This window comes from Miniopterus schreibersii (genome assembly GCF_964146895.1).
Source record: "Miniopterus schreibersii genome assembly, chromosome: 1".
NCBI classification, from domain to species: Eukaryota; Metazoa; Chordata; class Mammalia; order Chiroptera; family Miniopteridae; genus Miniopterus; species Miniopterus schreibersii.
The window spans coordinates 79206824-79232616 of record NC_138101.1 but is presented as its reverse complement, the minus strand read 5'-3'; the positions used below and the strand labels follow the sequence as shown (position 1 = coordinate 79232616).

The 25793-nt window shown below is 38.8% G+C and overlaps 1 protein-coding gene across 1 annotated transcript in view; it reads right to left on the bottom strand.

The window, feature by feature from the left end:
• The window catches only part of LOC308553119 (amyloid beta A4 precursor protein-binding family B member 1-interacting protein-like), a 97167-nt gene that overhangs the window by 51395 nt on the left and 19979 nt on the right, over nucleotides 1-25793 (bottom strand). Inside the window, exons 2-4 of the mRNA XM_081128805.1 lie at nucleotides 4794-4865; nucleotides 3149-3236; nucleotides 1515-1807 (exon numbers count right to left, since the gene is read on the bottom strand). Of these exons, the coding sequence (XP_080984931.1) occupies nucleotides 1515-1807; nucleotides 3149-3236; nucleotides 4794-4865 (453 nt within the window). The remainder of the gene's footprint in view (nucleotides 1-1514; nucleotides 1808-3148; nucleotides 3237-4793; nucleotides 4866-25793) is intronic.

Sequence of the window (25793 nt, the reverse complement as noted above, 5' to 3'; positions counted from 1 at the left end):
CGCTTCCATGTTCACTGCAGCATTATTAACAATAGCCAAGACTCGGAAACAGCTGAAGTGTTCATTGATGGAAGAACAGATAAAGAAAACATGTATATATTTATAAAAAAAGTATATACATATATACACACACACATATAAAATACAGTATTATTCAGCCACAAGAAAGAAGAAAACCGTGCCATTTATGACAATATGGGTGAACCTTGAAGGCATTATGTTAAGTGAGAGAAGTCAGACAGAGAAAGACAAATACTGTATGATCTCACTTATATGTGGAATCTAAAAATGCTGAACTCGCAGAAACAGAGAGTAGAGTGGTGGTTGCTAGGGCATGGGGGATGAAGGAAATAGGGAGATGTTGGCGAAAGGGTACAAACTTCCAGTTATAAGGTAAATTAGTTGGGGGATCTAATGTACAGCATGGTGACTATAGTAAAAAATACTGTATTATGTACTTGAAAGTTGTTAAGGCAGTAGTTCTAAATGTTCTTACTACATATACACAGAAAAGGTAACTATGTGGAGGGATGGAGGGATAACTAACCTTATTGTGGAAACCATTTCACAACCTGTATATCAAATCATCATGTGTACACCTTTAACTTACAGACTATTACGTCAGTTACAGCTCAATCAAAATGAAAAAAAGAACCTCTGCTCTATGTGGATCATCACTTTTTAAACAATTTTTCTACAATAAGTACACAATATAGCAATGAATATGACTTAATATTTGATTTCTATTTAATATTTGTTCATTCAAAAGGCATTGCAGAAGCTTTCAGGGTTACTAGAGTCATATTTATGAACACCAACCATCATCACACTGCTCAACAAATGTGGAAGCCACAAGAAATGGAGCGATATTCTTGCTCTAAAATATTTTAATGTGATTTACTCTAAGAAAAAAATCTTAAAAGTTCTTTTTTCACTTTTATGAGAGACACGTTATTAGTTAATGTCCCAAATAGTGACCACATCAAGTTTCTAGCTGTTTTCCCAGTTTTCACAAATGTACTAATATCAAACACTCATCGCCTGCCTGCCCCACAACACCCTTCCCTAACTACATTACAAGTGACTCTTAGATATATCTTTGCCCCAATTCAGCAAAATTCCACTTAGTTCAATTCAGAAATATGTAAGGAATGCTTTCAATTCTTCATGTGCTGGGCTAGCACCAGGGACACAGAAATGTAGAAATCAGTTCCCCAGTTCACACCAAGTTAACAAAAAATTACCCCCAAAGTTAACTATTATCAAGAAGCGCTGCATATAAATATAGATTTTTCCAAACTATAATAATGCCTGATTATGGTCTTAACATGTTCTTTATACACACTATGCATCTTATTTTTAGAGGACTCTGCCTTTGCATTGAACATAGTCAGTATTCTTGTTTCTTAGTATCTCAGAACTTTCAGGTACAAAATTATGAATGTAACTCTCACTGAAGAAAATCAAAATGATGGGTAGCAGAGCCCCTGCCATCTCTGGCCCCACGCACTTACCCGAGAGAGAGGCGCAGGAGGTGGCGGTGGCAGAGGAAGGTCTAACATGGGATCCGCTGGTGGAGGTGGTAAATCATCCTCATAGTGGCTCACACTAGTTACAGCGACATTTGCTCCATAATCAGGCGAGGCTGCGCCACTGAAATGTGATGCTTCGGGAGGCGCAGGGTGATGCTGACTCTGAGAAGACTCCTTCTGTGCCTGGATTGTCCTCTGTTCAGCTTCACTTATATCTGCTATCAGATCCGCCATGAGCGCATCTAAATCTTGGTCTTCCAGTGCATTTAAGGATTCTGATAGGGAAAATCACATTAATAATCAAAACAAAGATTTGTACCTGGAAAAACTGAATCGAGGTCATTTTCAGAATAATATTTGAGCACTGGCCCCGAGGGGCTGAGGGTGGGTGTGGGGCAACAGGGAACAAACTCTCAGTTATAAGAGGAATGAGGCTTGAGGATCTAATGGTGACCATAATTGATAACACTGTATTGTAGAACTGAAATCTGCGGACAGAATAGAACTTAAATATCCTTATATAAAAAAAACCAGAAAAGATATATATGTGTGGAGAGGCAAATCTTCATTGTTCATACGTGCAAGTATATGCTATCTATATGCTAGTATATGCTGTCATAATTTTATAAAAGTGTATTGCTTTTTTTCAACTTCATGAATGTTACCCATGCAAAAGTGACTCATAGTTTACCTTCTTCTTTCATTCAGTGTTATGATGGAAATGGCAGACAGGAATAATAAATTTATATGGCAAATAATAGAAAAGAGGATGGGAAAAAGAGAAAATTGGAAGAGGTGTATTGCAGTTTATCAAGATACAGGTATTGGCATGTACACATTTAGCAAAAAATTACTGAAAAGAACAGAAACAAAGAAACCCAGTGAATGTCAGAAATAAAACTTGGAACTCAGGATTTCCGTAACTGGATTTCTTTGTTATTTTGCTTTTCAGTCTTTTGGTAGACACTGCCAGTCTTTGGAAAATCTGTTTCAAGAGTTGCCATGAATTCTCATTCATTTGGAAGCGATTACTTTAAAATTCATTGTAATCTGAACGGCACATGGGCTTAAGATTGTGTCTGCACTAAACAAGAAGAGAGATTGTTGTTAATAAAATAATGTGACATCTCAGGGAGAATAAAAAATGTCAAATAGAGCAAATGTATCATATTATATGTTAAGTATATATAGAAATTAAAATATATGGCATTTGGAAGCATCCATTCATATATTATCAATCATTATTCAACAAACAGTTCAACATTATCTTTGAAGAAACATTTACTTATTAATATTTTTATACCTACTGTACCATATTACTCTAAAAACTTCTAGATTAAAAAAATTCCCTTTACTTCTTACAAAAAACAAGATAGTTTTGAGACTTTACTCAAATGCAGGATCGTGTTCCCTTTCATTGCTGACAAAAATATCTTCTTGCCCCTGCAACTCAATCCAGACACACACAAAATGCAATCTGAAATGCAGAATTATAAAAATTGTACTTACCATGATGTCAAGGTTCCTTAAATTTTGTTTTCAAATTATAGTTCCACACATATTTCAGTCATTATTATCACTTCAAATTACTTAAGAAAAGAAATTATTATGCTTACCATTTAAATCTTTAAAACCCACACTGTAGTTAAATTCAGCCCTGGGAGGTTTAGGGTCTGACGGAGGAAGCGTGTCGACTCCTAAACTCTGTGGAAACAGATCCCCGCCCCCAGAAAGTTAATCGTGACGCTAACATTTCTGCAGCACATTTAGTCATTAAGTCAAAAGTGACTTATTGTTAACACATTTTCTCTCTAAATATGTTCTTTAAAAATGGTATCCCTATTTGAGAATGTTTTATGTGATTTCCTCCCACTCCCGCATTAGATTACAACTTAAAAATTATTCTAGAAAGTACATCTTGAAACAAAACAGGTCAACTGAGAATGATGACAATGAGAAAGTTAATTTTTACAAACAACAGAAAATATTTCCTGTAATGATGCATTTGTGACATATACACTATACAGTATTCTTTAAAAACATACACTATTCTTCATTCATTTTGTAGAAAAGTTTAAGATCCCTACCTTTTTTAGGAATATTGGGTTGTTTTTATTTCAATATTTTATGCAAGAAGCGATGAGCCAACCATGCTCTGAATCTATGAGAACACTGCAGGGCACACTAGCTCACGCGACTCTGTAACCTGGGTCAGTGGTTCTCAGGTCAGCAGCCTCTGGGCTCCAGTCAACAGTGACTGACTCTGAGTTTATCTGGTCTTTCTTAGACCTGGGGCCTATGGCTGAGTGGCTTTCATGCTACTTTGAGGGGACAAAGTTCTTACAGTGTAAAGAGGCCACAGTAACTCCCTTTAGTCCTTTAAAGTGTAGCATTTTCCTCCAAAATTGGTCAAATTTACCAAAGGCCCAGCCGGTATGGCTCAGTGGGTGAGCATCGACCTAGGATCCAGGAGATTGAGGTTCGATTCCCAGTCAGGGCACATGCCCAGATTTCGGGCTCGATCCCCAGCAGGGGGCGTGCAGGAGGCAGCCGATCAGTGACTCTCTGTCATCATTGATGTTTCTCTCTCTCTCTCTGCCTTCCTCTCTCTTGGAAATCAATTAAAAAAATATTAAAATATATATATAAATATAGACACTAGAGATTATATAATTTTCTAACCTAGTCTTTCTATAAAAGTAAGTGCAGGGGAGACTGTTTAGTGGTAGTGGTTGTGGGAGGGATTCACTTGGGGAAAATCCCTCTATTGGCTAAATGTTTGACCACGATGAGCATGGGAATTGCCATGACAGAATGAATGTGTGACCGATGTCTTCAAACAACTGAACTCAGGCATAATTAGGCAAAAAGCTTTATTTTTTTCTCCACCATTGGTCACAGTTACATCAGCAATATATAATATCATCAATCTCCAGTTGTTTTATTTTATTTTAAAAAAATATATCTTTATTGATTTCAGAGAGAGGAAGGGAGGGAGAGAGAGAGACAGAAACATCAACGATGAGAGAGTCATTGATCGGCTGCCTCTTGCACGTCCCCTACTAGGGATCGAGCCCGCAACCCGGGCATGTGCTCTGACCAGGAATCGAACTGAGATCTCCTGGATCCTAGATCGATGCTCAACCGCTGAGCCACACCCAGCCTTACAGCTGTTTTTTTTAAAGGTACCTCTCTTTTCATATTAAAATCAAATTCTGTAACTCCATTTTCTCTAATTTGATTGTAAAATGGGGGATTTACCTGGGTCAAAAGATCCATCTCTCCCAGCAAATTGCTGAACATTTGGTCTATATCATCATTTGACTCCTCCATCTGAAAAAGAAAGAAACCCAGATATAAACAGTCTAATAAAAGCCTGATCTCTGGATAATTGTCCCATCCCTTTTTCTCCCCTCCAAGTGCTCCATCCATGGGTAAGTTGAGAAGAGATGGCCATGTGGAGAGGAAGGTTCATTTCAGTCTGAAATTCTATGACTGTTCCCTTTCCAATTTGCTCGGTCCAAGATCCAACCAAACCCTGGGAAACTGCCTCAGAGATACAACCAGACTTTGTTTCTCCAGACTAAACAAGTCTCTTTGGGGCCAAGGAGACAAAGTGGACATTGTTCAGGAATTCACCTCACCACAGAACACCCTTCTTAGAAGAGTTGAGAAAGCCTCAGGCAACAGGTGGTTATGAAGGAAAGAGATGCAGAACTTCCCCTCCACTTAAAAATTTACAGAAATGTGTCAGGAGTGGGTAAGCATCTTTACCAAATGATTCCTGCTTTACAAAGGCTCTCTGAAACAGCAGCATTAGTATATTTACTTGGAAGTATTGGGATGATAAACACTAAAATGGTCACAATCCAGCGATAAGAGGAGGAAATAAATCATGTAGTATCTTACATCAGAACCTTTCTTTGCCTAAGACAAATGAAGCAATTGCCCAAGAGAGGAAAAGTGTTTCTGTACAGTGGGGTGGCAACCCTCTTCCTAACATTTGGGCAGGGCTGAATTAGGAAATTAAGAGACATGATTACGAGGCTTCTTTCAGCTGCTAATTAGTAATACGCTGTTTGGCAGAGGGAATTAACTACTTCTCTTGTAAGATAAGTTTGCTGGAGATAATTTATAAGGGTCCTAAGTGCTCTAAAACATTAGAAGATTAATGCTAATTATAGTCCAAGCTAAGAAGTCTGGTTAGAGTAGAGGATCAGCATGTATTGTTCAAGCCAAATAATATTTATGTGTGTATGCGTAAGTTTGTGTTTTAATCATTATATATGTTAACTTAAACATATACAAAAGTAGAGAAAACAATATGATTTTCATGTACTCAATGTCCAGCTTTAACAATGATCACGTCATGACTGATCTTTTAATTTTAAATATCTTATCTATATTTTCTCCCAATAATTGTTTCGAAGCAAATATTATTTTTCCATAAATATTTCACTATGTAACTCTAATAAAAGATTTTTTTACCATAACCATACTACTGTCATCTCGGTGATGATTATTAATTTTCCAGAACACCCTATCTGGCCTCCAGTGGAGGAGGTATCTTGCAGGAGCATGGGTAGCTACAAAACTGGGCTGGCCAGGAAAGGGCCAGGACAGGGACTTCAGTTAAAACTCGCGCGGTCTCGATACCATGGGACAAGCACATTCCGAAGGAGCAGGCACATGAGAGAATCAGGTGTGCATACACACGGGGCAGGGAGGGACCCAAGGGGGCCATCCAGCGAACGCTCAGGGTCATATCACACAAGGCGAGCACAGGTACGAAAGTGACAGACAAGGCACACACCGCCCGGTGTGAGTCCGTGTGTGCAGATCTAAGAGGCCAGGGAGGGCTCAGGCAGAGACCAGGGAAGAAACACGGGAGATGCCCATCCTATTTTATGTGGGCTGTTGGCCTTAGAGTTGACTGCAGTCAGAAGGAAAGAGAGCTGCAGGTCGGGAGGGGAGTCAAAGCGGGACCCACTGGCATGTGGTTTTACCCCCTCCCAGTTGCTTACAAAGTATCTGACTCACACCCTCCCTTCTTCAAATTACCTACAAAATGGAGGAAAGAAAGGTTTTCAGTCAACAAAGTACCCATGGCTTCACAAACTGTCTCTGCAAAAAGTTAATTTGGTGTTTAAAATCTTATAATGGACGATTCGTTCATTGTTTTAATAAGAGGAAATGAACAGAATAAATGATAAAATTTCAGAACTGCCCATTTACTTTCATTAGAATATTATGTACTACAATAATGTGACAAAATAGAAGAATCTTTCAGATGAATTATTTTTAACAGGAAAAGTTGACAGCATTAGTGTTAACATATTTCACATTTTTCATAAGAGAAAAGTAACCCATTCAAAGTGGAAAAACAGATTTATCTTCTGAACTCAAAAAACTGCCAGCCAGCATTACAGTGTACTCACAGTAACCAAAGACAATGCTAATAAGAATCCTGCTATTGATGCTTTCTCTTAAATCATTAAATTTGGAAAAGCACTGAAGTGAGGAAGAATAAAGTCTTGAAAAGGAACATGGTACCCGTGAGTCAGAAAAACCCATTGAGCCCAAAGACCTTGGTTTCCAGCCTGTGCCCACCATCCATTCACAGCAGCTCAAGGACACGCCACAGCGAATCTTACACTTAACATGGAAATAACTGAAACCAGCATTCTCGTGACTTCTGCTGACACTCTTCCTAGGTTAATCTGGGGAAAATCTTTCCCCCTGCCCTTTCATTCCTTTCCCCCAGAGTCTGTTGATATGGAATTATTAAAAGCAGTCAGCTCAAAAATGTGCTGTAAATCTATCTAGTTGTAAGTAAATCTGCTACTGAAGGAACCACAGTTTAGAAGTGTCGCATCCTTGGTGAACATAAGAAGACATTAATTTGAGTTGAGAGCTATTATGAACATAAATTCATGAATTTGTATTAATCTATAAATATAATCATTTTGCATACTTATCCATCCCGCCCCACAGGAAAACCTTATTTCTGGAATGGACAGAAATATATACGAGTCACACAAATATATACAAGGCACACACACAAGTGTGAGAAAAAGGGATGTGCCTGTTTGTATGTGTGGTATTTTCCAATGGTCAAAATGAAGCTGAGGGAGGGAGGGAGTGGGAGAGGGAGGGAAACACCCAGGCTCTAGAGCTGCAAGTGTTATTTGGGTTAACAGCAGGGTGGGGCAGCCTTGGTGAAGTAACGGATTGCAAAACAAGCGCTGTGCACAGCATGTTGGGTGGAATTCACATCTTTTTGTGAGTATGTCATTTCTGAGTTCCTTTTCTGTCTGGGGAAGAACATCAACAGTTGAATAAAATAAAACTAGAATATTACTTTATCAGATAGATTTCATTGTTGTTGTTTTTTTGGAGGGTTAGGGTGGGGTAGGGAGGGGATAGGAGAGAGGCTGGAGTCCTTCCTTAGATTTCCTGAATGTCCAAGGAAATTTTCCCCAATGCTCAATATTTCCCTAAGGCTCAGATTTCTAAGCCTTAGTTTTCATCCTCCAATAGTTTCTCTTCTCCACATGTATAAATTTCATATATAAAATTCATATATACATATTTTAAAAATCTACCCACAGAAAAATATGGTAACTCTGTGAGATAATGGGTGTGTGAGCTGAACGTATTGTGGTAATCATTTCACGATATATAGTCGCCGCATTATGTTGTACACCTTAAACTTACACAGTGTTATATATGTCAATTATATCTCAATACAGCTGGGGGGAAATCTATCTTAAGTACAGTATATATTTATTTACATCTATGGCAAAATTAACCTCATATGCTTAATTCAGTTTGGATGCAGGAGTCATTGCTCCTTGGATTAGTAATTTTAGGACAGGCCTTATTTTATCTGTCAGGGTAGTTGCCTAAAATGAGCCCATTCACCATGTAACAGGCATTTTCATTATTTTCTCCCTCTGGTGCATTCTCCTCCCACATGCCCTATTTTAGCTAGTGGTTGTCATCCACTTATTAGTCCAATCTAGAAACCTTGGTGTAATCCTCGACTCCTCCCATTTTTCCATCGAATCAGTCAAAAATGCTGCTGGTTTTTCCTGGGAAGTGCTCTCCTTTATATCCCCACTGTGAAGCCATAGGTCAGACCCTCATCAGCTCATCAGCCTCCAGTCTCCCAGATCCCCCATCAAGCCTCACCACCATCACTGGCAATTTGAAATAGGAATTTGCATGTGTCACCCTCCTGTTTGAAAACCTTCAAGGCTGATCAAGATAAAGTGGAGGCAGTTCAGGTCTTAAGATGTCTTTCGAGGCCTTCATAATCTCCCCAACCTACTTTTCGACTCTTGCCATTCAGGGCCCTTGACATTGTCTGAACAGGCTTTAAACATTTCTTTGTCTTATGCTATTTCCTTTAAATAATATCCTCTTCTGTCCACTTCTCCTTCATAAAATCCTATTATCATTCAAAATCCAGCTTTTGTGTCAATACTTCAATGGTGTCTTCATAATCAGTAGAGATATTTGCCAGCCATTGCATCTGGGAACCATATCAGTAAATTCTGGTCCCAAACTCAACCTTGATAACGCATTTAATTTCCCTGGGCTTGTTTCTCTGTCTGTAACATGAGGAGACTAGTATATAATTCATAGGATTGTTGTGACATTTAAACAAAATAGCATTCAGTCCTTGGTGTAACACCAGTAATAGCACTTACCATACTAAATCATGTTGTTTTTGTTATCATGTTAGAATTTCTTCCCAGATTGGGAGCTGTTATTGAGTAAGGATAGATCTGGTTCATCTTTGCATTGAAAAATGCTTTGTTGAAAGCCTAAGTAACCTCCCAAACTAACAGGAAAAGTGGGCTAGAGCGCAGGTCTCAGGCTGCATAGAAAGCTCTCTAGCGGTTCTACCTTCTGCGCCCTGGACATGGAGCGGTGCACTGCTCTCAGGGGCAGGCCACTCACTGCGTTGCAGGGACGGACCGTCCTTATAAGTCGCCAAAGTCCATGTTTCCTATAGGTATCGGGGCAATTAAACAAAAAATCTGTCTCTAAGCCGTTGTCACAGCTCTAGGTTTGTGGAACCACACCCACTACAGCAATAGTTCTTTTTTTGCAGTGCTTTCCAAGTGAGTTAATACTGACATTTACACAGATAAATTTTGTTGGTAAACAGAAAGGTTTCCTTGGAGCTCACATCCATATAAGCTTGTATCAGTTTTGAAACCCAAAATTTTTTGAGCAAAATCTAATAGCTACCCAGCTTGAGTGACACTATCAATGACTTTCCTTCTTAGGTAATTCAATCTAAAGCCAGTTAATATTTCAAGTAGTAGGTTAATTAACCATTATTTATTACATAAAAGCAAGTATGTCTTCTACCTTAATTATTCCTTTATTCACATAATATATCTAATTAATTTCAACCCCGTAAACATAGATTTATACCACACTTTAGAACAGCTGAATTATAAGATTTCCTTTCTTCCTTTTTCTTTTCTTTTTACAGTTGCATAGTATTCCATTGTGTAAATGTATCACTGCTTTTTTATCCACTCATCTACTGATGGGCACTCAGGCTGCTTCCAAATCTTTGCTATTGTAAATAACACTGCAATGAACACAGGGGTGCATGTATTCTTCCAAATCAGTGTTTCGGGTTTCTTCAGATACATTCCCAGAAGTGGAATCGCTGGGTCATTAGGCAGTTCCATTTTTAATTTTTTGAGAAAACTGCATAATGTTTTCCACAGTGGCTGCACCAGTCTGCATTCCCACCAGCAGTGTACTAGAAATATCTGAGATTTTACTATGTTTTCTTCTAGGATTTTTTATGGTTTCCAGTTTTACATTTAAGTCTTTAATCCATTTTGTGTTTATTTTTGTGTATGGTGTAAGAATGCAGTCTATTTTCATTTTTTGCAAGTAGTATCTGTCCAATTTTCCCAGTACCATTTATTGAGTCATGTGTTTATATTTAAATTTTGTAAGAACAAAAATGAACACACAGATGAACATGCTCAAATACTGCTCTCTTATATATGATATACTTCCTTGCTATGAACTGAATTTTGAGCATAATAGTATTAGATTAAGGGTTAATTTAAAGCATTTAAAACTAAAAGATTTATTCATAAAAACATACAAGTTTGTATATTAAATAAAATAGGTAATAACACTCATAAGAATTTTTCACAAAACAAAAAAACAATTAAAAAGACTACTTTTCATAAAGATTTTATAAAGTGGGCCTAACAACTTCTTCCTAAAATCAAAAGGTTAAAATGTTTTTCTTGTGATTATCAATTCTTGGCTTTACAGGAATGACACAATCAGTGGCGGCCACCATCAATGCCATACAGTCTCCAGTTATTTCAGTTTTTATAAGGAGTTTATTGTCAAAAGTCTGCTTTTTGTAGCATCCAATTAGGATATTATGAACTCATGGGTGGTCTAATTTGAATGGTTCAAGGCTCATCTTTTCAGCTGTGCTCTTAGTTATGCATAATCTTTACTTGAATTTGGATACTGATACCAATTACGGAATAAAAATTTTAGAGCAGTAGGAATTAAAGGAAAAACCAGAATACTTGTTAGTAAAAAATTTAAAGGAAACAACAAGGGATATATAAAAATGACTTTCTGATCAATAAAGTGATCAGTCAGTTAAGTTCAGACATGTTAGAATTGATCTTCAAAATTCTAGCAGGACAGTTGCTACCGATCTACCAAGGAGAAAACAATCCTCTCTGTTGCTCCTGAGCATGGCTGTGGGGGGAGAGAGAGAGTGGGGGTTGGGAGAGAGGGAGAGAGTGGGAGAAGGAAAGACAGAGAGAGTGGGGGGGGGAGAGGGAGAAAGCTCTCTCCATTCTCTCTGCCTGGTGATACAATAACTAGTAACTCTCAGATGTTCTCACTCTGTGCCAGGCCCTGTCCTTGTGCTTTACTTGTACTGCTGATTAAACCCATCCTCACAGCCACTTTAGGTAGGACACTTCCATTTCCATCTTACAGAAGAGGAAACGAAGGCACCCAGATTAAGTAACTTGCCTGAAGTTACACAATTTAAGTCAGTCAACAAATATTTATTGATCCCAGATACTGTGCTAGGCCTAAACAAACCTCTGGGAGATTGTTCTCTGCGGGTTTTCCACAACTGCATTTCTCTTCATAAATGTGCTAAGGATGAACTATCTGACTTTACCTACATACCACACCCCTTCCCGTTTTAAAGCTGCTGAAATAAAAATGTTTGCATCCTTGCACTGAGACTGTTAATTATTTTACCCTCCATCGTATCATGTATTTCTTAGTCCAGGTGAACAGTGTTTTGAGTCTATAGCTAGATTAACTGAGCTCCAATATAACTAGATGAGAAAAAAGGTTGAAAAATATGAGGCTCTGTCAGTATCAATTTGCTTTGGTATTTTTATTATTTAAAAACTTTTTAAAACCTATGCTTTTCAAGGAAAAAGTCAGCCCACACATTACAACTACAGATACAAAAGAAGAGAAAATTTTAAAAAATCTGTTGATGCTAGGGATCACACACAGTATGAAATATGTTGTGCAGCATCCAGACGATCACAAATACTTGTGGAAACTGAAGTAGCTTGAGAGCTAGAGTACGGTATGGCTGGAAAATAATTTGACAATATTGGATTTTACCTGATTCCTTCAGTGTTTTTTATTTTTTAAAATGCAGTGAAGGCACTTATCAAGAGGAAGTGGTTCACAGCACATGGTTAAAGGTTGGGGGAAGGGGAGAGGCTAAAGCTTCAGTGCAACATGAAACAGGAAACAGAAGCATCTCTGAAATTACACATAATATCAAATACTACTCAAGAAAAAGTAAGATGAAGAAATCTCTTGGTTCAGTACATCTGAGACCAGTGAAAATTTTAAGAAATAGACTGACTAACAAACAGTTATTAAGTTAATAGGATAACAACTATGGTCATATGAATAATTCAGACCGACACAACAATCAATCACAAGGGAAACTGGTGTGGACACTGCAAAAGGAATGGCCAAAACAATAGGGTTCTTTGGTAAGCAATATTGCGATGGTCAAAGTTAGAGGAAAAACATTTTAAAATAAAAAGTTAATCATAAAATGACATAATGTCAATAATTTTAAAACCATTAAGAGGGTGCTTTGAAAAGCCTTAGAATTTGTCACAGTGTAGAAACTGACACACATACACACAACATGGGATGGGCTACCATATTTTTTAAAGTATGATTTGATTTTTAAATTAGCTTAACTTCTTAATTGCTTTGCTTTTGAGTGAATGCAGGGTGGACTGGGGCAGAGTAACATACTCTGCTGAGTCAAGCTCTAGGGCAGATGAAAAGTGATATGGCTGTAAAAGACCCCAAAATGTCCAACAGGACTCAGAAGTAAACAGTATGTGACACAGGGAAACAAAGGTCAGCTCATATGAACACGATATTCTCACTTCCATCTGTCCAGATGGCTTTTCTATATCTCTGGGAGACAAGCTGTACACTAGTTTCATTTGGATATACATGGTCTGAAAGATGAGATTTTAAGTTCCCTTTTCATTCTGTTTTGAACATCTAAATAAGAATTGGGGAACTGCTTTTGTATTTCGGATCTACTGTGACATGAAACTAAAGTGACAACGTAATTTAGGGTTTGTGAAGACATGAAAATAGAAAAACATTATTCATTCATTTGCAAATAAAACTTCGGACATTAATTTTCATACACAAACTCCTGTGAATAGTTATCTGCATTCACTGTTTCACTCATCTCTATTTTCTCTTGAATTTGCCCTGCTGTGGCTGAATGTTCGGGTCCCCTCCCACCCCAAATTCATATATTGATGCCTCAATCCCCAAGGTGATAGTATTTGCAGATGGAGCCTTTGAGAGCTAATTAGGTCATGGGGGTGGAACCTTCATTAGAAGAGCATGAGAGAGCATGCTTCTTCTCTCTCCCTCCCCACCATGTGAGCATACAAGAAGACAGGCCACAAACCAGGGAGCAGGTCTTCACCAGACACAGGACCTGCCCATGCCTTGGACTTCACAGATTCCAGAACCGTGAGAAATAATTGTTGTTTATGCCACTCAATTTATGGTATTTTCATATTAGCAGCCCAAATTGACTAAGACATGTACCCCTTTGGACTTTTGTTCCCTCCATGTCACCAAAGTGTGTCAAGATTACCAATGACCTTCATGTTACTAATCCAATGGTTGATTCTTAGCATCTTAAAAAGAACTTAACACCATTCATGGATCACTCTCTGTTGGAAATCTTTGTTCACTCGGCTTCCATGGAAGCCTTTTTTCCCCCTTCTCCTCCTAACAGAGGCCAATTAACCTTGAAGCTTCAGGGCTCCTCACTAGCAGGCCTCTTCTAAGACTGCATTTCTCTTCTGACACCCTGCAATGGCATGGAACACTGTTCTCCTGCTGGGAGATCATCCTGGTAGGGGTCCCAGGGATTGGAGTGAGGCCAGTGGGCTGCCAGCACTACTGCCACTTCAGCTGGACTCCAGCAAGAGCTAGATTCATGGTAGATCTCAAGGACTGTGGATCCCATCGTTTATTCCAGGGAGAAGGTCTGAAGGAGATGCTGTTGTGTTCTGTTCCTTGCATGGGGTCACCCTGACCCAGGATTCATTCTGGCCACCTTACATCACCCTCAGGACCAGCCTAGCAGTTGGGAGTGGGCAGAAACTGAAGGCTGTGTGGTCCTGGCTGAGCTGGACCAGCTACTTTTTGGGCCATGGGGAGCTATAGGGTGTCATGCCATATCTAGAGAGAGCAAATACTTAAGTTCTCTGGGGTCTGCTTCTGGGCAAGAAGCACCACTACAGTGAGAAACCACAGAGGAAGTCACAGATGAGGCCTTACCATAGAGAGCTGTGAGATTGAAACATACTTTTTCTAAACTATCAATAATAAAATTAATTTTGAGCAACCATGCTGGAGGAAAGACTAAATTTTCTACTTCCTCTATAGAAAACTGTAGTTCATAGTTATCCTCAAATGGAGAGTTGATCAAAGAATATGCAACCAAAAACATGGGGAAAAAACATATCAGGCAGTTCATTAGTACTAATAAAAATATGCTACTTTTTGGATTTTGTGATGTTTGTAGTATGTGTTTTCTTTTTTTTTTTAATCCTCACCCAAAGATATTTTTCCATTGCTTTTCAGAGAGAGTGGGAGAGAGAGAAACATCGATGTGAGAGAGACACATCGATTGGTTGCCTCCCACACCCGCCCCAACAGGGGTGGGGATCTAGCCTGCAACCGAGATACATGCCCTTGAGCGGAATCAAACCTGAGACCCTTCAGTCCCCAGGCTGGCACTCTAACCACTGAGCCAAACTGGCTAGGGCTTGTAGTATGCATTTTAAAGAGTTAGTAATTTGTTGTGATTTTGTTTCTCTAAATAAATATTTACTTAAGTTCTTAATTTTTTATTCATAATTACAATGGCAGTCTCCCCAAACTGTATAAGATTTAGGTCCCAGGGATCTGGCTCCATCCCTGTCTACCTTAGTGGCCTCTCCTTGCAGCTGCCACTGGTGGTTCCTCTCATCTCCTTGATCCCATAGTTTTCCTCCTAGGCTCCATCTACACTCACCCCCTAGGTGACATAAAGCTTTAAATACCATATATATGCTGCCAACTCCCAAAATGTATCTCTAACCCAAACCTCTCTTACATCGCATAGTCAACTGCTACTTGGCACGGCCCTGCCTCTGCCTCTCTGATTTTATCTCCTTTAACTTTGCTCACACGGGCTTCCCAGCTGTTCCTTGGTAAACATGCATCTGCACATGCTTTTCTCTTTGTTTGGAACACCTGTTTCCCACTTCTCCAAATGGGTTCTCTCTCACTGCCTTCAGGTCTTTGCTTAAATGTTCCCTCATTACTGAGGCCTTCCCTAACCGATTTCAAAATCAGCTCTTTCCCACACCCCAATTTTCCCTATTTATATTCTCTCCTTGCTCACCAACTAGAATGTAAGCCCCATGAGACAGGGTTTTGACTGTTCTGTTTACTGCTGAATTCCCAGAAAGTAATGTAGATACATGATAGAAACTGAGTGAATGGATAAATAAAAAGCAATATATTCACCTAAGCTTACGAGGGCAGGGGACACCTTTGTATTCCTAGTGCTGAGCATGGTGCATGCCTTGGTCATGGAAGACCTTTAAAAGTATTTGAACACTTTTGTACTTTGAATAAATGAATGCCTTACGGCAGAGCAATGGAGAAGAAATGAAGAGAGGAGGAGACAGATTAAAAAAATAAAGAAATGCTTCTACAACCACCCACAGGTGGCAAGAATAAATAATGGGTGTTGACACCAATGGGTGAAAGAGAGTTGAGGAATGATATTCACTAAAAGTGTCATCGCCCCCCCGCCCCCCAACTCTGCTAAGTCAAGCTCCAGGGTAAGTGAGAGGTGAGATGGTTGAGTATGACCCAAAATGCTAAACAGAACTCAGGAGTGAAAGAGTATGTGACACAGAGAAACATATTATTTAACACTTTCGAAGGGAATATTTTAAATGGAAAAAGCTGGTGGAGACACTTTAACCAAACGATCACACTTAGAATCATCACTGATGAGCCATTCTGATATCACGTGCCCCTGATGTGATGAACTGAGCACATGGCTTCTCTATAACTCCACTGCCAGAATCTTTAAGCCTGAGTCTAGCTAGTCAAGAGGAATCGATAAGACAAATCCAAAATGAGGGAAATGAACAAAATAACTGGTCTGGACTCTTCAAATATTAAAAAAAACCAGTTTTTGGATAATCTGGACTATTTGACTATAGACTATGTATCAGGAAAATGTGTTAGATTAATTAAGTTTCCTGAGGGTGATAACTGTATTGTGGTTGTACAAGAGAGTGTCTGTTCTTAACAGATACGTGGTGAATATAGAGCAAATGTGATAAATGTAAACTATTAGTGAATCTAGGTGAAGACAATACGGGTGTCCATTGCCCTATTCTGATTTGTTGAAGTTTTGAAACTTCAAAATACAAAGCTGAGGAAAAAAGAACGGATCTTTAAGTCAGGAGGTAGACTTCAGTTTAAAAAAGCAAAGCACAGCAAAACAAAACAAAAACGAAAGAGGAAGAAGAGAGAATGAAAAGTAAAGGCAAGCAAAGACAATGCAAAACACATACACCCTGCGCACTGCTGAGATGTTATCTCATCTGATTTTCACAAAAACCAGGGAAGGTCCATATCTGGCCATGACCCTGAGATCCACCCCTTGTCGAAGTGGAAAAGGAGAGGAAGGCATATGCCTGGGTCTAGACGTCTTGCTTAACGAACAGGTTGGAATGGCAATTACCTGGTAATCGTAAGATTTTGATTGCTGATTTAAAAATATTAGTCTTCTCTCTTTTTCCAAACTCCAAGTTGAAAGTGGAAAAAGATGAAGAGAGGGGGCTAAAGCACTTTGGCTTCCACTCTTCATTTTGGTTTGGCAGTGAAGCTCAATGTGTTCTGGTGCAAGGAAGGTTTCCCTCTCTGATCGCTAAAATTCTCAAATATCCAAGCATGGGAATAATAGTGTCGAGTGGCCTTTTAACTTCCAAGAGTGCAGTGGGGATATCTACTAAACATTCTGAAGAATTAAGGGTCATGATCTTGGCCATCACTGGTGTCATGAGAACCAGTCATGTCCACTGAGAGAGCACTGATTCTAGGCTTCGCTTAGAAAGCATAGCCTCCCAGGAGCCGAGTCCACCATGGCAGCAGCCACACAACTGCTGAATTACTACTCTAGGACTGGTGGTGTGTTTTGAATGGTTTCTAATTGCAAAATAAATCTACAGGTTGTTGCAGAACATAAAAAAACCACTGAAACCAAAAGGAAAAACAAAGGTGATTTATTTCTTCAATTAAAAAACGTATTTTACATTTTAATGCTTCTGAAATCATCATTCATCCAGTGGAACATGAAATTTGGCTACCAGCAACAGGAATCAGCTTATGACATACAAACTGAGTAGAGCACAAAAGGTGTCTACTCCTGTAATTGTCATTTAAGTTATCTGTATTGGTAGTAGAATACACAGTTCAGCTTAATTTAAATTTAGATGTTAAATCATCATTTAAAAAGCTTTCAAAAGGATACAAAATTATTGTCTGAAGAAGTCTGCCGTTCACAGACCAGGATACACAATTAATGGCATCAGAAACTGCCAAAGCTCTGACTGTAATTTTCAAAGTGAAAAGCAAATGATATGGCAGATTTATGCATCGTGAAGAATTATCCTTTATGTACCAAATGCCTACCTAGCAAATGCTTTTAATTGGAATTCAAGAGTTCAATACTTAAGACAATAAGGAAAAATAAGTCTTTAAAACAAACAAGAAATTCAGAAAGTTTATAACTTTCTTTGATAAGCCTAAAAATTATATTGCAAACTCCAAAGGTTTTAGGGAATAAGACTCTGTATGGGCTTAGGTAATGGACTGTCGAGCGTCCTGTCAGGCTCTGCACATCTTAGATTCTTAATTTAGAATCTTTAGATTCTCAGCTTGAAGAAGAGAAGACATATTTATTTGTAATACAAACATGAAGGGATATATAATTGCACGAACAACTGTATGCTATGTCCCACAATGTTTCTGAACACTTAATGCAGTGTCCCCTACTCCAAAAAGAAAATGTTAATGAATTAATCAATGAAATATGATAACAATGTTGAATGGTCTCAGGATGAAAACTGAAAAATGACCTTTGCCTTTAACCACACAGAAGTCACTGGTTATCTCTGGAGGAACATTGGGAGTGGAAGCCAAACAGAGCACCTTCAGAAGTGAGTGGGAAATAGAGATAAGAACACAGACAATGTTCCTGAGAAGGTGGTGTCCACAGATATTGTAAAATGCTTTCCTCTCTATCCTTTGGAATTCTCCCAAAGTCATTTTCACGGCTCCAAGCATCTTTCATGTGGATGTGTTGCACCATCATTTAATCAGTTGTCTATTATTGGAAATTTATAGTTAGCTTTTCCTTTCAAAACATGATGATATGACCCACATGTTTTCACTTGCAGAAAAATTATATGCAGCATGGCTTAAGGATAAAGCTGGAAATATCAAGCAATTCTTGCCTTTCTTCGGGGTGAAGCATTTTCTGTTTCCCATCTTGGTTAATGTTTTGCACCTGGCACCTAAAACCCCAAAGGATTGTGGCTATTGGTTAAGATGACAGACAAGTGTGATGAAGACTTCATTAAAGAGCTCAAGCAGTGTGTGTCCCATTGTGCCATTAATTTCTCAGAATTTGGAAGTATTTACAGCCATATCTTTGAGTGTTCGTGTGTCCATAATCTATACGGGTGAAAGATGCCATGCAAAACATCTACCTAAGAAAAAAATTGAGGTACATTTAAAATTTTTCAGTGGCAGCCCATTTTTATTCTTTCCCTAAGTCTTTTAATAAATTTTCTCTCTGCCCCCTCAAACATGCTACTGAACACTTTACACCCTTCTAATTTTTATTTTTTAAAATATGTTTTTATTGACTTTAGAGAGAGAGGAGAGGGAGAGATAGAAACATCGATTGGCTGCCCCTGCACGCCAGCTCCTGGGGATGGAGCCGCAACTTGAGCATGTGACCTGACCTGGAATCAAACCAGTGACCTCTTGGTGCATGGGATGATGCTAAACCACTGAGCAACATCAGCCAGGCTTCACTCTTTTATTTTTAAAGCAAGAAAGAAACTGAATTTTTACTCTCCTACATTCAAGATGATTCGGTCCTTAAAATAAAACCAAAAAATCTAGTATTTTTCTCCAAAATCACTATCCTTCAGTAGCTAAGATGCAGTGCATGAGCTTCTATTTTGTGTGCCTTTCCCTCATGACATGTGGGCCTATCAAGGTGGGCCTCAGAGGGGGACCACTCAGAGCAGACAAGACCCTCCCACAGCGACACAGAGTCTAGAGCAGAGTGTACTGCCACTTGTTGACTGTGTAACCTTGGGCAAATTACTTAACCTCTCTGTTTTCCTCCTCTCATCTTTGAGAAAGGTGTGATAATAAGCTGCCTCATGGGATCAAAGTGAGAACTCTAGAAATTAATACATGTAAAGTGCACAGAACAGGGCCTGGCTTAGGTCTGAGAGCTTAGTAAGTGTGAGTCTTAATACTATGAAGCAATTGGAACTGTAGTCATTTTTGTAGCCTCCGGGAAGCCTGAAAATCCCTTGTGCAAAGACACAGGCTGAGGGCAGACATTCCCATCATGGTTTTGGAGCGGAGAATGATGGTGACTACAACATGCCATATTATTAGAGTCAACAGTCTCCTGACCTGGACCCTCCCTCTCCCCCATCCCTTCCCCACCAGGAAAACCACCTGGCTGCAGGGATGTTCTTGGTTGTAGTTGGTGGGGAGGTTATGAATTGAAAGAAAAGGGAGAGAGATTTTTAAGAGGCCCTAAAGATACACTGGAACTGTCCAGAGTAACTGCTAGGTCCATGCTAATTACCCAGTGATCAAAAGAGGAAGGCAGAGCTGCCACCTTGGGAAGGGTGACGGTGAAGCCACAACAGGAAGAACATGTAACTTGCAGGGACAGCATCAGTGTCGTAGCTGGGGAGTCATAGGGGGTACAGTAGGAATGAATTCGATCCTTGGCACAGGACAGTCACATCTGAAGGCTCATGTGAGACATGCTCTGGACTCCGGGAATGAGATAGGGAGAACCTATGAGCTGGGCTGCACACACACCATTGAAGGTGGTTAGACAGTAACCGTATTGGCCAATTGTTCCCTTAGGTTGGCACAGCCTAAAGAAATGGGCACCATACAAACATACACAGATAGCAATCACTTGTTTATTTTCACCTAAGCACATTTGCATATATAATGATAGTCTTTTACCATGACTTTTCACTTTTAAATTCACTCACTTATTAGCTCAAGAGGCATTCAGGGAATGCAGACTCTCTGCCAGACCCTGTGGTAATTGCTAGAATCCATACCTTGAATATTTGTTAAATGAATGAAGTTCCCATTCTAAAGAGGATGACCTATATGGAAATAACACTACATAAGGAAAACGTAAAAGACACAGATAAAATAATAAGGGATCAAAGAAGAGACACCATTACTTCTCCTTGGGTGAGATGTTATTCTTGGCAGCCTGAGAAGATGGTGGGATAGACAGCTGGTAAGAGCAGGAGCACGCACTCTGCAATCTGAAAGATCGGGGTTCAGCGTTGCACTTACTGTGTTGTGGTACTGGGAAACTTAGCCTTAATAGCTTTGCTTTCTAAATCTATAACATGGGGATCTTTTGCTGGGTTCCTGTAAGGATTAAATATGATAATGTGATGTGGAGAAAGAGAACCCTAGTACACTGCTGGTGGGAATGCAGACTGGAGCAGCCACTATGGAAAACAGTATGACATTTCTTCAAAAAATTAAATATGGAATTGCCATTTAACTCAGTGATCCTACTTCTAGGAATATATCCTAAGAAATCTGAAACACCAATCAGAAAGAACTTATGCGCCCCTATGAGCATAGCAGCACAATTTACAATAGTTATGATCTGGAAACAGCCCAAGTGCCCATCGGTAGATGAGTGGATAAAGAAGCTGTGGGACATTTACACAATGGAATACTATGCAGCTGTAAAGAAGAAGGATTTCTTACTCTTTAAGACACCATGGAGGGGGCTGGAGAGTATTATGCTAAATGAAAACAGCCAGTCAGGGAAAGACAACTATCACATGATCTCACTTATATGTGGATCTAATGAACAAAATAAACTGATGAACAAAATAGATCCAGAGACACAGGAGCATGGAACAGGCTGACAAATCTCAGAGGGAAGGCAGGGGTGGGGGAGTGGGTGGGGAGGGATTAATCAAAGAACTTATACACATACATGCATAACCCATGGACACAGACAATCGAGTGATGAAGGCCTGGGGGAGTGTGGATGTGGGGTGGAGGGGATCAATGGGGGAAAAATGGGGACATCTGTAATACTTTCAACAATAAAGAGTAATGTTAAAAAATATGATATTGTGTGCAAAGGGTTTACCACATGTTAAATGCTCAATAACTGGTAAGAGTGATCGTATTGTCATTGTCACTGTTTAGTTAGTACATGTATCTTATGAGAAGATTGTCAGACACTGGAGAGCACATGGCAGGTTGATACAGGTGAGTAACCCAGTGAGGTCAAAGCTAATCTTTGGATTTGGTTCTGCATTTTCCCTGCAAGAGTGTGGATCCTCAGAGCAGCAGCAGCAGCATCGCCCAGACACTTGGTAATGCAAATCCTTGAGCCCCACTCCAAAATTACTGAATCAGAAACTTTGGGGGTGAGGACCAATAATCTGTGCTTTAACAAGCTTCCCAGGTGATTCCATTGTTTGAGAACCACTGCTTTAAAAATAGATGGCGAAGTAAAAAAACGATAGGGCACTGGCAAGTGCAGAAAGTAGAGGGATTATGAGAACCAAAACCTGTAGCCAAGACAAAAATGGCTTGTGATAAACCCAAGAAAAGAAGGCACTTTCCATACCCTGCATTATCCCAGTGTTGAAAATGCCTTAGAAATTATCATCTCTTTTTTTGTTTGAAGGAACAGAATAAAAAAGAACCTAGTGTTTTAATCTTAGAGATCAAGGACTCAAGCTCATTTTTACCATTAATGTTCCTGCCCTGGGCACTGCATAACCTCTTGAAGCAAATATTCACTCAATTCCTGTAGGATCACGAAGCACTTCTTTTCTGTTTCATCACAAAGAGCATATTCACAGCATAATTATGATAATGATGATGACTGCTGGTGTTTTAAATATGAATACTTCTCCCATTAAGACATGGGGTCTCTGTTCCCTCCCTTGATGGAGGAGGTATGATGGAAGTGAAACTGCATGACTTTGGAGGGTAGGCCATTAAAGCTCCCCTCCCCACTACCCTGGCTCCTCCTGTCCCCCTTACCCCCCTTGGCCTCTCAGAATTCCCTCCAGACATTCCTTCTAAGAGGCTGATGAGGCTGCCAGGCTGTGAGAAGCCTGAGCTGCCTGGAGGGGCCACAGGAGGTGCTCTAGAAACCAGTCAGTCCCCACCCAGCTCAGGGGTTAAGCAGATGAGTGAAAAACTCTCCACATGAGCCTAGTCTCTAGCTGTGTGAGTCACCTCTAGCTGTCCAAATCTTCCCAACTGAGATCACAGACATCCTGGAGCTGAGACAGGCTAGCCCTGTTATAGCCTGTCCAAATTCCTGACCCACAAGACACATACCTGGTTGTTATCCAAACCAAAGGGGAAAGCTGCCATCTATCAAGCCCCACATTCATCAATAGAACCCTACAGTTAGCCTCCTAGTCAAGAAAGAGGTTTATTACAGCTGCCAAGTACATGCATACCACATTCCTATAATATTCTGGTCCTTCAATTAAAATTATGAATCAATTACCAAAAGTCATGAAATATTTGAGGAAAAACAAGAGCATGGGAGCATCAAGACCAAGAACCAGAATATTGACACCTGAGGAAACAGAATTGATGAAAGAAATTGAAAAAGGGTTTTAAAAAATTTCAACTGATGTCTTCAGAGAGATTTAAGTTGCCATAATGAGAATAAGCTGCTATTAAAAAGCAACCAGAAAATAAGAAAACAAATTAATACCACTTACAAATACAGATGCAAAAACCCCAAATACAATTTTAAAAAATTAATTCCAGAAGTATATTAAAAGAACAATATACAATAACTAGGAATACAAGGACAGCTTACCAGTAGGAAACAGAGTAAATCACTTCATTAAGTATTAAATGATAGATCATATGATCATCTCAAGGTATGGTGAATAAGCAGCTGGTAAAATACAATATCCGTTCCTGATAAAAACCTCTCAGTAAGGTTGAAATGGTTGGTACTTTCCTTAACTTGATAAACGGTATCTACCAGAAACCAATGGAAATCCTTATTCTAATTGTAAAACACAGAAAACTTTCCTATTAAAGTCAGACACAAGCCAGAGTCTCATCATTATTGCTATTATTTATGGTTGTTCAGGTGGTCTTAGAAAATAAAAGTCCAGAAAAAAGATCTCAAATTTATAGATAGTCCATGGCATAATTTGGCAAACGCTTTCTATAAAGGGCCAGATAGTAAATATTTTAAGTTTAGCAGCTCAAATGGTCTCTGTCACAGCTCTCTAGTTCTCTCTCTGTTGCAGAAAAAGCGTTGCTGTAGATAGTATGTAAACAAGCATGGCTACTATCAATAAAACTTTATTTACAAAAGCACCACAGTGGATTTGGGACCTCGGCAACAGGGACAAAATTAGCATAATATATAGGTGATATAATTGTCTACACAGAAAATTGAAGAGAATGAAGTGAGAAGTATAATTAATAAGATAGCTGATGTAAGGTAAATATGTATATTCAAAATAGTAACATTCTTATACACCCAGCAAAATGTTAGAAAATGATATGGCACAAAGATCAAATTTATAGCAGTAGCAAAAGATGTGAAAAATAAATATAGAAATAATAGTGAGCAATTTGCCAATTCTAGATAGAGAATACTATATGGCATAGTAGTAGACTTGAACAAATGGAGGGACATCATGTTACTAGAAGGAAACATTCAATATGGAAAAGATGTCACTTGTTCCTAAATGAAGATAAACTTTTTACAATTCCGATTAAATGCACCAATCGGTAAAACAAACAAACAAAGAAAAGCTGACAAACTGATTCTAAACTTCATCTGAGAAAAAAATATTATCCTTAAATAATAACATAAAAATGTATTTTAAAGAAAAAAATTTTGGTGCTTTACAATTTGCATAAATAAACCAGTGGAAGAGAACAGAGATTGCAGAATTCAAATTTAATATATGAAACAGTTGAGAGTTAATCAGTAGAAAATAATAGATTATTTAATAAATGATATTGAGACAACTGGCTATCCATTTGGAGAAAACAAAATGAGATCCCCATCATACACAAAATAAATTCAAGTTGGACTAAAAATCTAAGTGTAACAGTAAAACTATAAGAATAATAGAAGAAAAAAGTTTTTCTTTCTTCCTTCTCTCCCTTTCCTTCCATATAATTTTGTGGTAGATGCTACTAACTGGCTTTTGAACACTCTCCAAGTACCTTTTATACTGGTCCCATAATACTGAAGCTGGAAATCTAGAAATCACATTTTCCTTGCAGTTAGGGTTCTACCTGTAATTCAGTCAAAGAGACACACTGATGTGACCTATGAGCAACATGAAGTGAAAGCCACACGTGAAGAAAACAGAATCTTCTGGGGGCAGTTGTCCTGTCCCTATGATCTTAGATTGAGTAGTGGGAGCTAGCAGCAGTGAGGTTTTGCCAGAACAGCCCTGAATGGATGGTTGGGCATTTCTTCTGGCTGTGTTATTCCTGACTGTTAACATTAGACATAACTCCCCAATCCCTCCCAGTTTTGTATGCAGCCATATACACCTGGTAATAAATGCCTTCCTGGTTTAATTTAGATTGTTTTGTTGTTATTTTTTTTTAATTGAGGTATAATTGACATACAACATTATATTAGTTTCAGGTGTACACTACAATGATACAATATCTGTATATATTACAAAATGATCACTGCAATAAGTCTAGTTAACATCCATCACACAGTTAATAAATATTTTTTGCTTGTGATGAGAACTTTTGAGATCTACGGATTCTGTTATCTGATCATTACAAGTAGTGAGGAGTTTTCCAAGCATGACCTAAAATCCTGTAGTTTTAAAAGAACTCTTTTAGCCCTGGCCAGGTAGCTCCATTGGTTGGGGTGTCATCTCAATATGCCAAGGTTGTGGGTTTGATTCCTGGCCGGAGCACATTCTGGAATCAACCAATGAATGCATGAACCAGTGCAACAAGTCAATGCTTCTTTCTCCCTCTCCCCCCCGAAAAAAAAAATCAATAAAAAAATAAGACACTCCTTTATATTCATTTGTTCATCAATAGATATTAAATATCTAAATATCATGGAGATGTTCTTTCTCTTTGGTTCACTAATTCAACCTTTGATAATTTAATTCAAGGAAATTTATAAACTATGTAAGAATTCTATAAGACTGAAGGTGAAACTGCAGCATTATTGGAAATTAAAAACAATTTAAATATATAACAAATATGGAAAAGTTAATTACTGTATGTACTCAATGGGTTTCTTGGTACCATTAAAAAATGATGGCTGTAAAG